The sequence below is a fragment of the Herpailurus yagouaroundi genome, unplaced genomic scaffold (genome assembly GCF_014898765.1).
Source record: "Herpailurus yagouaroundi ecotype Mexico unplaced genomic scaffold, PumYag 185, whole genome shotgun sequence".
NCBI lineage: Eukaryota > Metazoa > Chordata > Mammalia > Carnivora > Felidae > Herpailurus > Herpailurus yagouaroundi.
The window spans coordinates 18,438,685-18,452,015 of NW_024412416.1; the positions used below are offsets into that span (position 1 = coordinate 18,438,685).

A 13,331-nucleotide genomic window follows, 5' to 3' on the forward strand; every position below is an offset into this window, starting at 1 on the left:
CCCTCCTTGGAGTCCCTGCAGCTCTAGCTCATTCTCTGTTGTTCTGAACTCCAGGCTTGTCGGCTCAATGGGGCTGTGGGCTTCTGAGCTGGTCTTTTGTTCTTTCGTGTTCTCATCAGTTCCAGGGAGTGCTTGGTTCCTACTAGAAACCCACTCAACACTTGCTGATTGAGCGCTTGTCAATTTCACCCAAGAAATTGAAATGGCTGAGGACCACCCCAGAGTCTAAGCGGCTTATGGAGAAATCACAAACCATCAGGGCTGTTAGAAGTTCTAGAGAGATCAGAACTCAGAGAAAGGAGGAGAAGATACTAACAGGTGCCTGAGGCAGATGGCTGATCATTAATGAGAATTAAGACAAGCAACAGCTTTTCTGGCAACTGGGGGGCCGTGGACAGTTTGTCATCTGTTAAACAAACAGTCTTTATTTCACGAGATTTCTGGGGGCTGCTCCAATGTTAAAAGGGAGTGCTGTCTGTCAAATGGAGTTCCAAGTTCTTGGCTGGGGAGCTCTTTCTCCTTGATGCCAGGAGGAGATGAGACCCTGTGTAAGTTTTGAGTAGTTACATGAGGTCACGTAACTACTCCCATGAGAAGGAGAGGTGACATCCCTGCTCCCGGTCAGGCCAAGACAGGGTCCCAATAACTGCAGCAATCTCCGTTATGGTGGTGTAGTACCCTTGCTGTGTCCTCAGTCTGGGACGATGGTGGGGCCAGAACCCCTGCTCACACCTGCACGAAGAGGGGAGCTGTATGGACCATCAGCAGGGTTGGGGACAGGGGTGCTAAAGACAGACAAGCAGGGTTGCAGGGAGCAGGTGCCTATTCTGACACGACCAGGGCTGGGGCTCTGAGGGGTCCCCTGCAGCAGGGGTCACTGCACCCCCATGGTGCACGGGCGTCTCCATGAGCGAGGTGGCTGCTGTTCTGCATCAGACACAGACTGACAGCACAGCTGCCAGACCCTCATGTCCCCACCCGCGGTTTTGCAACCACACAGGGGTGAGGCCTGGGACGGAATGATTTGTTAGTGCTCACGCAGGGAGACACAGCCACCCGCCAGAACTGCATTTACCAGCGACCTCTGACCCTGTCCACAGCTGTGGTCGGGACGCTGTTCCAGGCAAGCTATGTGACCACTCGCAGAAGGACAGGCCTCCCTCTGTCAGCCCCGGAGGACTGGTTTTTGTCTCGTACTCCACAGACAGCTTAAAATTGTTATGGAAAAACATTTTATTAACATGTTCAACTCACTTCCAATGAAATGATTAATTTTTCATTTACAGTGGTGTCCAATGTTTGTCTTCTGTTCTTTTTTTTTCTTTCAAAACCAGCACCAAAAAGTAAAACAAAAATACCATGGGTACAGTACGTAATGTAAGTTAACTAATGGAAAATATATACATTTGACTCTGAAATGGAGAAAAGAGAACAAAGCAATGAGATTATTGCTGCTGAGGATCTTTCCCTGTGTTCTGATAATGTCAAGCCATGGTCAAGTGAGAGGGCTTCATTTGCACCCACAAAAGTAGCACCATAAGGTCGTAAGACTCTGTCGTTAGTAACGCGTTTGTGCAATCAAAAAGGTACAGTACTTGAGTGACAGTACAGGGTATTGTAAATAAAGAAACGTCACTGTTGTGATCACAGGGTTTCAATGTCTTCTGTACAAAGTGGAACAAGAGTGCCATCATGGCTTCGCCGAGATCAATCATTGCTTGTGCCATGAACAGAAGGCGGGCTGGTGAATTTCAGAGCTACAAGTGCCAGCATGAACTAAAGGAGGTCAGAGAGACATGGGCTCTGGGGAAACCAGTGGGTGTTCGATAATAACCAAATCAATTGTTTGCATTTTGAGAGGGTGGGGCCCTTGCCAGATGCATCCAGTTGATATAGTCAAGGTAGCCAGTCGGGGGGAATATTCAGAGGCATCGGAGAAAGTGCTAGCCTAGGGGCACGTACATGCCCAGCTTGGGCGGGCCCCGTGCGTTCCTTAGCTGGCCGCCCTGGCTCAGCTCCTCAGCCCCCGAGGCTGCTATCTTTCTGACACTACATGGTGAAGCACAGCCCATTTTGGAACCCTAGCTCCCCAAGAATTTGAGAGTTTTGCAGAAATGGGGTTTGGGGGAGTCTGTCAGTGGCCAAGCCCGAGCTGGGGAGGACAGCGTTTTGCATAGGCTGTGCTGCAACACTGACGGGGTTTACACTGCAGGGTGGATCGCGCTATCCTGGGACTCTCTCAATCAGAGCACCCACGCAAGCTTCTCAAATACTTCTCGTTGATTCAAGAGGAACCGCACAAATCTCTTGTCATCCCTACCACGTCTCTATCTCTGGAATATTAGAAATCATAAATTGAAACAGCCTGTAAGACGGGGTTGAGAAGGCAGGAGATTTTCTTTTTGTTTTCTTTCTGATTTAAGCTAATGGACCCTCAAGTTGTGACATCATCAAAAACCAAAGCAGATACATAAACACAGCACCAATAAATCAGGAAGAACTTGGAGATGATCCCTGGGACATTGGCATAAGTGAGATTCCCCCATCTGCAATAAGGGAGAAGGTGGGTTTGTCATGGTAAGGTCCTTGAACATAAGCACCCATCAAACACCCACCAAGCTGGTGAGCACAACAGGTCTCCTGGCATCTAGGGTCTTTCTCTCCCAGCTCCCAAAGCGGGCAGGGTCCTACCATCTTCTGTGTTCTTGTCATTTCCTCAGACTTCTAGACAGGGCACAGCTCTGTTTTGATAGGTTGCGGGAGGGAAAGACCTTCTTCGTGCTTTTCTGAGGGTCATCCTTATCTTACTAAGAGGATGAGTCAATACCGACAGCATGACAATAATGGGTCCCCCAAGGTCTGGGCTGTGGGAAGGCTCGGTGCTTGTGCAGTGATCCGGGCCCCCCCAGGCCGAGGGGCTTCTGGAGGAAACCAGTCCCATGCCAGGGCGAAGGAGGCAGAGCTTCTAAAAAGAATCAACTTCAGATAGATGGCCAAGGTCAATGGGAAGCCACGTCTAAGGTGCAAAGCTTTATGAAGTACTGACAAGAGTGGAGGCCCCCAGAATGTGGAGGGGCCACACACCCCTGACAAAGCTGTCCTGAGCTCACCTTTATGCCAGGGAACAGTCCCATCACCCAAACGAACAGATGTCCCATTTCATAGCACCTCGAAGAAAGACTTTTCTGTTTCCCTATGTGGTAGACAGTAGAGTATACAAATTAGATGCCTGCCCAAACCCAAACACTTCCAGAATATTCTCCCCAACACAGGTTTTTACGCAAAACTATGCGGCCCTGGTGTCTTTGGCTGATACAGATTCAGACTGTCGGGGACAAGACTTCCAAGAGAAGGCCTAGGATAGAGAACACGTTTTCAGAGATGAGCTGAGAGGCTAAGTGCTGACCCTGGCCCTCTCGGGGGGAGCCATTGGCAGAGGCTCACTGACATCTGTCCTTCCTTCCGGGGTGTCGCCGGCTTTCAGAATAAAGCCTGTTTGAACGTGGAATGTCTCACTGGGGGGATAGTCCCCCTGCCCCCGGCACATCAAGCACCGGGAATTCAAACGTCAAAAGAAAGCTGGACAGAAGCGCTCAGTGACGTCTCTTTCTTTTGACAATTGTCTGTCAGAGGTGTTCCCTTTGAGGTACACAGAACCTTAAAAATTACAATAATTTTGTGACTCATGCCTATTTTTTTCCTTACCGGAGAAAGCCATCCAGTGGCCATTAACAATATATTAAGTACAAAAGCACTAACAGCAAACGTCAAGTCCACGCTCAAGTTCTATGCGATTGGATTCTCGGGACAGCCTGGTGGGGGGAGCGGCGCTGTGCTCTGGGGGAGGGGGGGTCCTGGCCGCAGGACTGGTGCGCTCTTGGGTGGGGAGGCTTTCAACTAGCCATGTCATCAGGATTCAGGCCTCGCGCTGGCGCGTCGAGGGACCCTTGGGCCACGTGTCATGAGCTTGGTGGCGGTGGCAGCGGCTGGCGCATCTTGTTCGCATAGAAGTCCCTGCACGTCTGGCAGCAGCGCTGGTACCACCGCATGTCCTGACAGAGGTTCTTTTCTCGGATGACCCGGCAGTACACTGTCCACTGGTCCCGCGTACATTTGTAGGTCAGAGCGGCTACAGGGACGGTGGAAACAGAAAGCCCAGGGGTTACGGATGGCCCAGGGACATCAGGATGCCTGCACAGGGGTGGCCTGTGGTCTGACACACTCCGGAGCTGCCCTCACCGACAAGCACACTGGAGCCTTGCACGAACGGAGGGAATACACCCTCTGCCGGGGCCACGGGACGCCGCTGTTTTCGACAGGGGACACGCTCCTGTGTCTAACCCGACCCCTTGGCAGAGCATGGGTCTGCCTGCGGCTTCCTCAGGGCCAGGGCACTGTGCACCCTGCTTCTCACCTAAGTGGCATTTGCTGTTATTTTTTTGGAGAAGGACACCATCGTTGCTGGCATTCATAAAACAGAACGGCACGGGGCGGTGGACATCAAAGGGCCACCAAAGCCTAAGCTCGTAGCCTAAGCAAGTGGCCCAAATCTCCTTCAGGGTCATCCTGCAGAGAGAATGTCCTGCCTGAGGGAGGTCTCTGGAGCATACCAAGGGGGTGTGTGCATGCAAAAGCCCGGGGTGCCCCTCTGGAAGTTCAAAGACCCTCCAGTGAAGCAACTTAGAAACCCTCTTTGTTCTGGCTGTGTTCCAGCGTTAGGGAAAGGGGCTCTGGGTAGGAAAATATTCCTCAGGGACTTCTATTTGGAAAAGCGGACACCGTCAAAAGGAATCACCAGATTAGTGTTAAATGCTCCTCTTCTCCCTCCTGTGCCACTGAATTAAATACTCCACCCTATCAACACCTCTGTTTTCTTCTCAAGCGTTAGCTTGGGGAGCATCCCATGCGAACGTCCCCAAGGCTTCATGAATGTCGCCCAGCTCCTTCACTTCTGGAAGAACGCACCTCCCTTTGCTCTCCTCGTGCACAGGAGCCCAAAAACATTAACTGAAGACCACCCTCCCGTGTTCCTCATTGTTGGCAGAGGGACTAAGCGGGACGCTTGAGCCGTTGTTGTGTTTGAGGTTGCCGCTAGCAGACGTCTTTTTCATGACAAGGAACGAAATTCCACCTCTGAAACCTCTAACCTTCTACAGAGCTGACAAAAGACCTCTTCAGGGCTCAGCTAGGGCCCAAAGGGGGCTTTCTGGCTTACAGAACTCCCACCTCCCCACCCCAAAAACCGGGGGCCACTCACCAAGGCGAGGGGAGGTGATGGTGTTCACGTTGATCTTGTCATTGCAGACCTCCTGGTGGCACTGTCTGTAGGCTGCTGGCTTCGAGAGGGCGGGGCACTCGTTGCCATGGCGGCCGGTGACCTTGTGCATGCACTGTACTACGCGGGACTGGAGGCCCTTCCCACAGGTTGAGGAGCACTGCCAGACACAGGGACAGCCTGAGCTGGGGGCCTAACCTACGCCCAGGAGTCCTTGACAATGGCTTTGCAATGCAGCTGCCCCTCGGTGTCATTCCCAGGGGCTTGAAATAATGCGGGACAAGGGGCTTCACTGCATCCCAGGTGTCTGACAGAAACCTGCTTCAAGATGTTACGGACTGAATGTCTTTTGTCTCCCCAAATCCCTAACTCCCAATGGGATCGTATTTGAAGGTGGGGCTTTTGGGAGGTAGTTAGGTTTAGATGAGGGTATGAGGGCAGAGCCTCCACGATGAGAACTGTGTCTTTATAAAGAGGAAAAGAGACCAGAGTCTTTCCACCATGTGAGGACACGGCCAGGACACGGGCCCTCACCAAGAAACAAATCTGCTAGCACCTTGATCTTAGACTTCTCAGCCTCCAGAAACATAAGAACTAAATGTCTGTGGTTTAAGACCCCTAGTCTATGGAGTTTCACCCCAGCAGCCCGAGCTAAGATGGGAGACAGTTGCTAAAACATTAATGTATGAGGCCTGCATTTCACTTCCCACCCTCTCTACCCCCATTCCCAGCAGAGAGCTGGGCTTTTGAAATCCTTGAGACAGTGGACAGGGTGGCCTGATGGCACCCAGGAGGCACTGGGCCTGATGACCAAGTGGGTCTTCCCCAGTGCTTTGTGCTGTGGGAGGCTCTGGGGTCTTTGCCTGGTCTTGGTTGTGGAGGGGAGCTCAGGCATGAGCAGGGTCAAATTTCCTGCAAGCCTGGAGGGTCGGGGCTCAGAATCAAGGTGGAGAAAATGAAGTGCAACCTTTTTTTTCGCATCACAGAGTCATGGAATCTCATACTGTTTGTGGCTGACAGCTTTAACTCAGACACCAAATCCCGGGCTGCTGGTAGACCTGGGTTTGCTAAAACCTACCTGGCATAGCTCAGCAGACATCCCAGGTTCCCAGTGAGCGGACTCAGTAGGACTTTCCCAAGTCCTGTCTCTCTTTGCATCCCTTTAAAGTGCTCCACAGGGAGACTGTCAGCGACTCAGCTCCGCCACCCTGATCCTGCTGTCCGAACTCCTGGGCACTTGCACGCTCTCCCAGGAGCCCTTGGAACTGTCTCTCCAATAAGCTGGTCGCTTCCAGCCGGAGAGCCAGGTTCCTATGCACTTTCTCCCCATCTGGTGTCCCCTAGCGCCCACGCAACCCGTGATTTATGGGGTTCTGAGAGCACTCTGCAAAACTTTAATAAAGCAAAGGCCTCAGGTGCAATGGCCCAGCTGGAGTTAATACCGGCACCTCGGGGTGGAGGAAGGAGAGCAGGGCCCGCCCTCTGAATGCCACATGCGGTGACGACGCCAGGTGCCGTCCGGAGAGTGTGCCTCTCTGTCTCCTCCCCTTTGGGCTGGCCCTTGGCCTGTGCTGGAGGGAGGACCTTCCCTCCAGGGGTCTGCGAGGAGTCACCAGGCACAGGCTTGATGGGAGACGGCTGGTACCACTTGTGACCACGTGGGCACTGTCTGCTCCGCAAAGAGCTTTTGTGTGCCAGGTGAATTCCTCTGCAGAATCACGTGGGGTTTTTGTTTTCGTTTTCACTTTAGAAGGATAAAGAGGCTCAGAGGGAATGGTGCTCTGAAGGGGTCTTTGCAAATCACAAAGAAGGTGGGAAAACCACAAGTGACACCCCCTGTGGGCTCTGGCATGTTCAAACCACAACAGGCACGCTCCCCAACAGGCAAGGCGGGCCCCAGGACCCCCGCTTTGTGTCTTGCTTCACATCCCATCTTCTGGATACACGAGGCATGGGCTGCTTGTGGGCTTGAGAATTCACTGTGCATTAATGGATGCAGACTTCTGGGCCCCACCCTAGACCTTGGGGGTTGGCACTGGAGCACAAGGGAAGTTTGAGGGCTGCTGAGGTGGAGGAACAAGGTCACATGAGGAGGTCCCACCAACAGGAGACCTTGAACTTAGGACGGCTGCCATAGCAACAGGACTTATACCTGGGGGGCCTCTGGGGGGGGGGGCCGGGGAGCTGACAGCAGGTTGGGATCTGTTTGTGGGATTACCTGGTGAGCTTCTAAAAACCTCGGTGTCCCAGGACAATCAATCAATATAGGTAGAAGGGGCACCCAGAGCTGAGAACCTCTGATTTATCCTGAACTTCTGCCCAGTGGCCTGTGTAGTGGAATGAGCTCTCTCTTCTTACACTGAAGTAGTTTAATATTCATATACAAATACCGTAAAACCTTAGATTGTAACTTGTTCTTCTAGTGCTCTGCAAGATGAGCAAACATTTCTAATAAGTTAAAAAAAATTTTTTAATGTTTATTTATTTTTGAGACAGAGAAAGACAGGATGTGAGCAGCGGAGGGGCAGACAGAGAGGGAGATACAGAATCCAAAGCAGGCTCCAGGCTCTGAGCTGTCAGTACAGAGCCTGACGTGGGGCTGGAACTCATGAACCACGAAATCATGACCTGAGCCGAAGTCAGACGGACACTCAACTGACTGAGCCACCCAGGCGCCCCTATTATATACCTTGAAATATGAATGTGTAACTACCTGAATAAATTATATAGTTTATGGAGACATTTGACTAGCCCACCTATACCAGTAAAGATTTTTTATATGTAAGGTGGTTGTAAAATCCAAAAAATAAAATAAAATCTACTTCCTGGGAAAATGGGATTACCATGTACTTGGGACCAGATTCCTGTGACTATTTGGAACTCAACTGCCTTTGTGAGGAAAAGAGGTATCTGCAGGCTGATCTACAAGTGACATCAACATCCTTTTTCTCATCGGATCTTGACCTGCACCATGGGCCCTGGAGCCACCTGCTATAGGAGACACACCTGGAAGGAAGAATTAGGAATTAGGTGTCTTAATATTCCTTGGAGGGGGGGACCACCCAGGGTGGGACTGGTGGTGGTTGGGGCCCCAGGAAACAGCACAGCCTAATGGAGAAGGTGCCTAAAGCTATGCCTATCTTGCTCCTATGGCACCCCCTGACCGCGAGGTACCCAAAGCCCTGCTGGCTAGGCGGTCGGCCAGGGGTGAGTTACTTCCCGGCCAGGAAACTCAGGAAGTGTTTCGATGTCTTTTGCAGGTGTCATTATTATGTACGTAAAAATCAGGGCAAGAACTCAATCCTGTGGGTCTATTCACACCAAGCGCAAAACTGACAAAGGTCTCTGCCTGAAAATGATCAATGACCATTGTAAAACTCAGGTATTCAGGGTGACCTTGATGGATGATTTCCTCCTCTGAAAGTTCTGAGTCATGTTTCCCATGCTCTGGGGCCAGGAGGTTGGGTGGGGGCAGGGAGAGCATTCATGATGTTCCCCTGCATATGCAGATGGTGTGTTTGCTTATCCTGTGGGTTCGCTTGTAAGGTTCCATAATAAGGTGGAACATTCCACAACAATCTAGAGGCTGCTGGTCACTGAGCTCAGTGGGGGTGTCTGGTCCAAGGTCACACAGTGAGTGAGTGGCAGAGGAGGGACAGGACCCCAGCTGCCCCATTCCATGGACCAAATTCCATCTTCCTGTACGAATTACAGCTTGCACTGGTGGGAGCCTCTCTGGGAGCCAGGAAATGAAAAGCTAGGTCACTGCCCAGGTCCACCTCTTATTCATTATCTTTCCTAGTATGGGTCACTGGCCTTTAATTTCCCAGTCTGGAGAAAAGAACTGTTCCATGAGATCATGGAATTCTCTCCAAAGATCCCGCATAGAGACTCAAGTGTCTGTTCTCATGGCTCTCCAGCACCTCTGTGAAGCTGGGCAGGGCCAGGTGACAGGCTGGGGGCCGACCCTCCGTTGCTGTGGGGGCATGTAGGGACCCTGCAGGCCCTGCCCCTCATAGGGATTTGCCTCTCAGATTAGGCTTGGCTAAATTTTAGCTGGAGTCCTAGGAACTCTGCTGTTCCCACAGCGGCGGGCTGTGAAAGTCCTGTACTCATTAAAAAGAACTTTTGAGAACCTTAGAGCATTTGCTTATCCACCTGAATTGTGTGTGAGCCAGCCCCACAGAGGCTGCTTCAATGCCTCAGGTGAGAAGACAAGCATGTAACCAAGTGGCAGGTAAAGAAACTTCCATTTCAGTCCAGGTGGTGCTAAGCCTACCCACCCCTGCCGAACACCCATGGGTAACCACACTCTCCCCGACTGGGGTTTTACTGGGGACAGAGCCATAGGGGCAGCACAGGCCTGTCAGCACACTCCATCCCTGCTTACTCGCTGTGTGACCTCAGGCAAGTTACTTAACCTATCTGAGCCCCAGTTTCTTCATTTGTGGCTTGAGGATAATAAAACTCTCCTTGCAGAATGATTTCAGTGATTAGAATCACTTGGACGGGTGACCAGCAGGGAGTCTGGGAGACAGCGAGCCCTCAACAAGTGCTGCTATTATTGTTAGCAGTTAGCGCTTGGACAAGAACAGAGAGAGCCGACCAGGGAGTCCCTCAAGCCCAGGAAAACACACTGAGTCACTTGGCCAACTTGCTTAGCTCTCCATGGGGCGGCCATGCCCTGCCTGGCACCAGGCCGCCACAGACAGGTGTTGTGGGGCCACCCTTGCCCGGCTCCTGGCCCTGATCTGGCAGCTCAGCCAGATGACCTCTGAGAGCACAATTAGAAGCTGATTTGACCCTGAAGACAAACGTGATTGCAGACAGGTCTGAAGGGTTGCTTTGAACAGCATCCCCTTGTATGTAACTTGAGCTTGCTGCATTCAGGATAACACAGGCGCAGACAATGGACTCCATCTCTGTCTGCCTCCCCTAGGTCTCAGTTTTAATTAAACAGTGAGGAGACCACAGTGTCTCCAGATTGCACTGGATTAGCCCCAAGCATTGCTGTGAAGCCATTTTCAGGCTCTTAAAATCCAAGCAAACAGATCTGTAAAAAAACAGATCTGGTCTTGTTAGAAGCACTCTTTCACTGTTGGGTATTTTTTTCTTCAGGTCACTCATTACATTAACATTTAACGTGGCTCCCTGAGACCCGGGAAACAAAGATAGAAATGGAGCAGGGATGAATCCAGCAGAAAAGCTCCCTGCCAGACCACCTGAAGCAGCGGCAGCCCCCTCCCCAGCAAGTGGCCGCGGCCGCACGTCAGAGACTAGGCTTGGTGACCCGCCACCGATCTCAGGGCCCTCCCCTGGCGAGGATGGGGAGTCAAAGACACTTGCAGCAGGAGTTTCACTGGAAATGCAATAACAAAATCAAAAGTTCTGGTGCACAGAGAGCAAAAGGTTCATGGCAACAAAGAGAAATCTTCGACTTGAATTTACTCATGGGCTTGTGGTGTTAGTTCTGGTGCGGCTATGAAAAAGAGGATTCCCTAAGAGTGGGAAGGCCTGTGGTCCCTCAGACCCAAGGACATGGTGGAAGGCTTCCCGCCTCTGCTTCCTTGATGACAATGATGGTGAAAATAGCAGTAATAGCAGCCAGGTCCACCTTCTGCATGCCCACTGAGGACTGGGCCCTGGACTTGCGTCATTCTCGTTAGTCCTTGTTAATCGTTCTACTACCAGCGGCTGTGGCCAGGGCAGTGCTCAGAACATAGTAGGCGCACAATAAACACACACCAAATGCGTGAACGGCACCACAAGGGGCACAGGACTGCCTTTCAGAAAGGCCGAATGTGAGGCTTAGGGCGTCCATGTGACTGTTCCCCAGTGACAGCTCCAGGCCCCCCACCCAGCGTCCTCCAGGGCCACACTGCTCCCCAGAGGGGAGGATCCAGGTCTCTGTCACCCCACAGAGGCCCGACCCTGATGACATGCTCCACTTCGGTGAGGACTTCCTTCTCTTCACTTCTCGCAGCTATAAAATCACCACTATAAATAACACGGAATCCCAAAGGGGTGTTTTGAGAATTAGCTAAAGGAGGTTGTAAAAACCTCAGGAAGGGGAAAACGCTGCAGGAATGTTTGGTGCTTGCGTGAGCCCGGGGTTCCGACAGAGTCGGGGGGCGGGTGGGCTGGCTTCCTCCCCGAGGCTCTGGGGTGAGCAGGAGGCCTGGCAAGGGGGAGCCCTCACCGCGCGGTGTAACCGCCCCCACGTTCTCCCGTTCTCCCGGAGCTTGGTCTCTGAGGGGCCAGCCCGCCCCCAGGGCGGGTGTGGATGGCAGAGAATGAGGCAGGGGGTGGGGGAAGAGAATACCCTCCAGGTAAAACTCCATTTTGTGTCTGAGAGGCACTTGGCTGGTGAAATGTCAAAAGCTCTTCAAAAGCATTTTTGACAGATTTTCCCCCGACTTGGCATTGAGCAATGCAAACATCGGAAGCTGTTGAAACCTGAAATAGCAGGTTTTAAACAGTAATGAAAATCCCCACTGTCTTTGCTCCAGCTTTGAAACTGGAAATGCTTTCTTAGACACACACACACACACACACACACACACACACACACACACACACACACCCTTCAACTCATACTCCCTCGCAAACTGTTTTTCCCTTCTAGCCTCAGCCTTAGCTTCGGGTTTCCCCCAAGCCTCTGAATTTGCAACCTGGCGACCTACAGATTCTGGCTGGGCCACGCCAGCCCGGGAGCCAGAAGGCCAAGTTGACTCCCGAGGATCTGCAAGAGCTCTGGACTGTGCTCTGTGAGCCCGGAGCACAGGGGACTCTGCCTGGCCACTCTGTGTGTCCTTGGGCAGAGGCTGTTGTCACTCCGGTAGCTTACCTCTCCCAGCCCGTCAGTGACTGTGCACAAGACGCTCCACCCTGCTGGAGGAGGATGGCCCAGGAGCCCAGCAAATGCCGCAGCAACCCCTCTCCTGCCTCCTAGCCACGCTGTTGCCATGCGCATACACCGGGTCAGGGCACACACTGTTTTATGGGACCTGAACCACATTCAAAGAGCTGCTTTAAGATAACACATATTTGATAGGCCCATGGAAGAAATGGGATTCCACCAGAGATCTGTGGCTGCAGCAGAAGACAATGGCAAAAATAATGAGATGATGATGATGATGATAGAAACAAGCACCTCCCGGGTGATCTCCCTGTGCCAGGCCTTGGGCTAAGTGCTTTTACAGATGCCCTATAGGGGGGTACCCCTAGACCCAGCTGACAGAGGGTGATGCTGGCTCAAGTTTAGAGGAGGCCACAGCCCAGTGGGGGGTGTGGACCTGTGTCATCCTGACCGTCTGCCCTGCTTTAGGGTCACTGACGTAGCATGTGTCGAAACAAAAGTGTTCCTTAGGGGCAGCAGCTCCTCTGATTCAATGACCAGGTCCAGGTTAAAACCCAGGCTGCAATGCAGGGGGAGCCACCCCCTCTCTCGGATCCCCTGTTCCACACCAAGGCAGCTGGTTTGACAAAGGACACCACTAGGTGAATGGAGGGGTCAGAGGCATCAGCTATTACTCAGCTCACTTCATGCGGGCACCTCTCCTGGCAATTTCTGGTGACTCTGCTGCTCTACAGGAAGCCCATTTCTCTCACATGAGCAGGTATGGGTCCTGGACTTTTCTCTGCAAGTCCACGACCCAGTGGCAGGCTCTGTTCACCCACGCAAAGTGCTCCACACCGAGGGGGTATTCTGCCCTCTCTCCCTTCTGCCCCTGCCTGAAACGCGTTGAGATCTGATGACCTTCCTTTCGTTGGCTGCTTATGCTCCTCAGAGTAATGTCAAATAGAGAGAGAATTGGCATCTCTCTCTCTTGGGCCACCGTGCTGGCTGCCCGCTGGCTGCCCCAGAGAAGGGCCCCGATATCCCCAATGTCTCACATACTTCCTCTTTGATGTGCAAGTTTCTTTTAATAAGGACTCAACTTTTTATTTCACAAATAAGGGTAGACAACATGTAGGACCGCAGATAGAGGCAAGGGATTGACATTATGTCAATGACTGATACAAAGCCCTTGGAGAGCAGGTTTAGATGGGGGGT

At 52.1% G+C, this 13,331-nt stretch overlaps 1 protein-coding gene across 1 annotated transcript in view; it reads right to left on the reverse strand.

Annotated features, from left to right (window-relative positions):
* Nucleotides 1-1,215: 1,215 nt before the first annotated feature.
* ADAMTS17 (ADAM metallopeptidase with thrombospondin type 1 motif 17) overlaps nucleotides 1,216-13,331 on the reverse strand; it is a 345,055-nt gene continuing 332,939 nt past the window's right edge. Inside the window, exons 24-25 of the mRNA XM_040493411.1 lie at nucleotides 5,258-5,435; nucleotides 1,216-4,129 (exon numbers count right to left, since the gene is read on the reverse strand). Of these exons, the coding sequence (XP_040349345.1) occupies nucleotides 3,960-4,129; nucleotides 5,258-5,435 (348 nt within the window). The 3' untranslated portion in view covers nucleotides 1,216-3,959. The remainder of the gene's footprint in view (nucleotides 4,130-5,257; nucleotides 5,436-13,331) is intronic.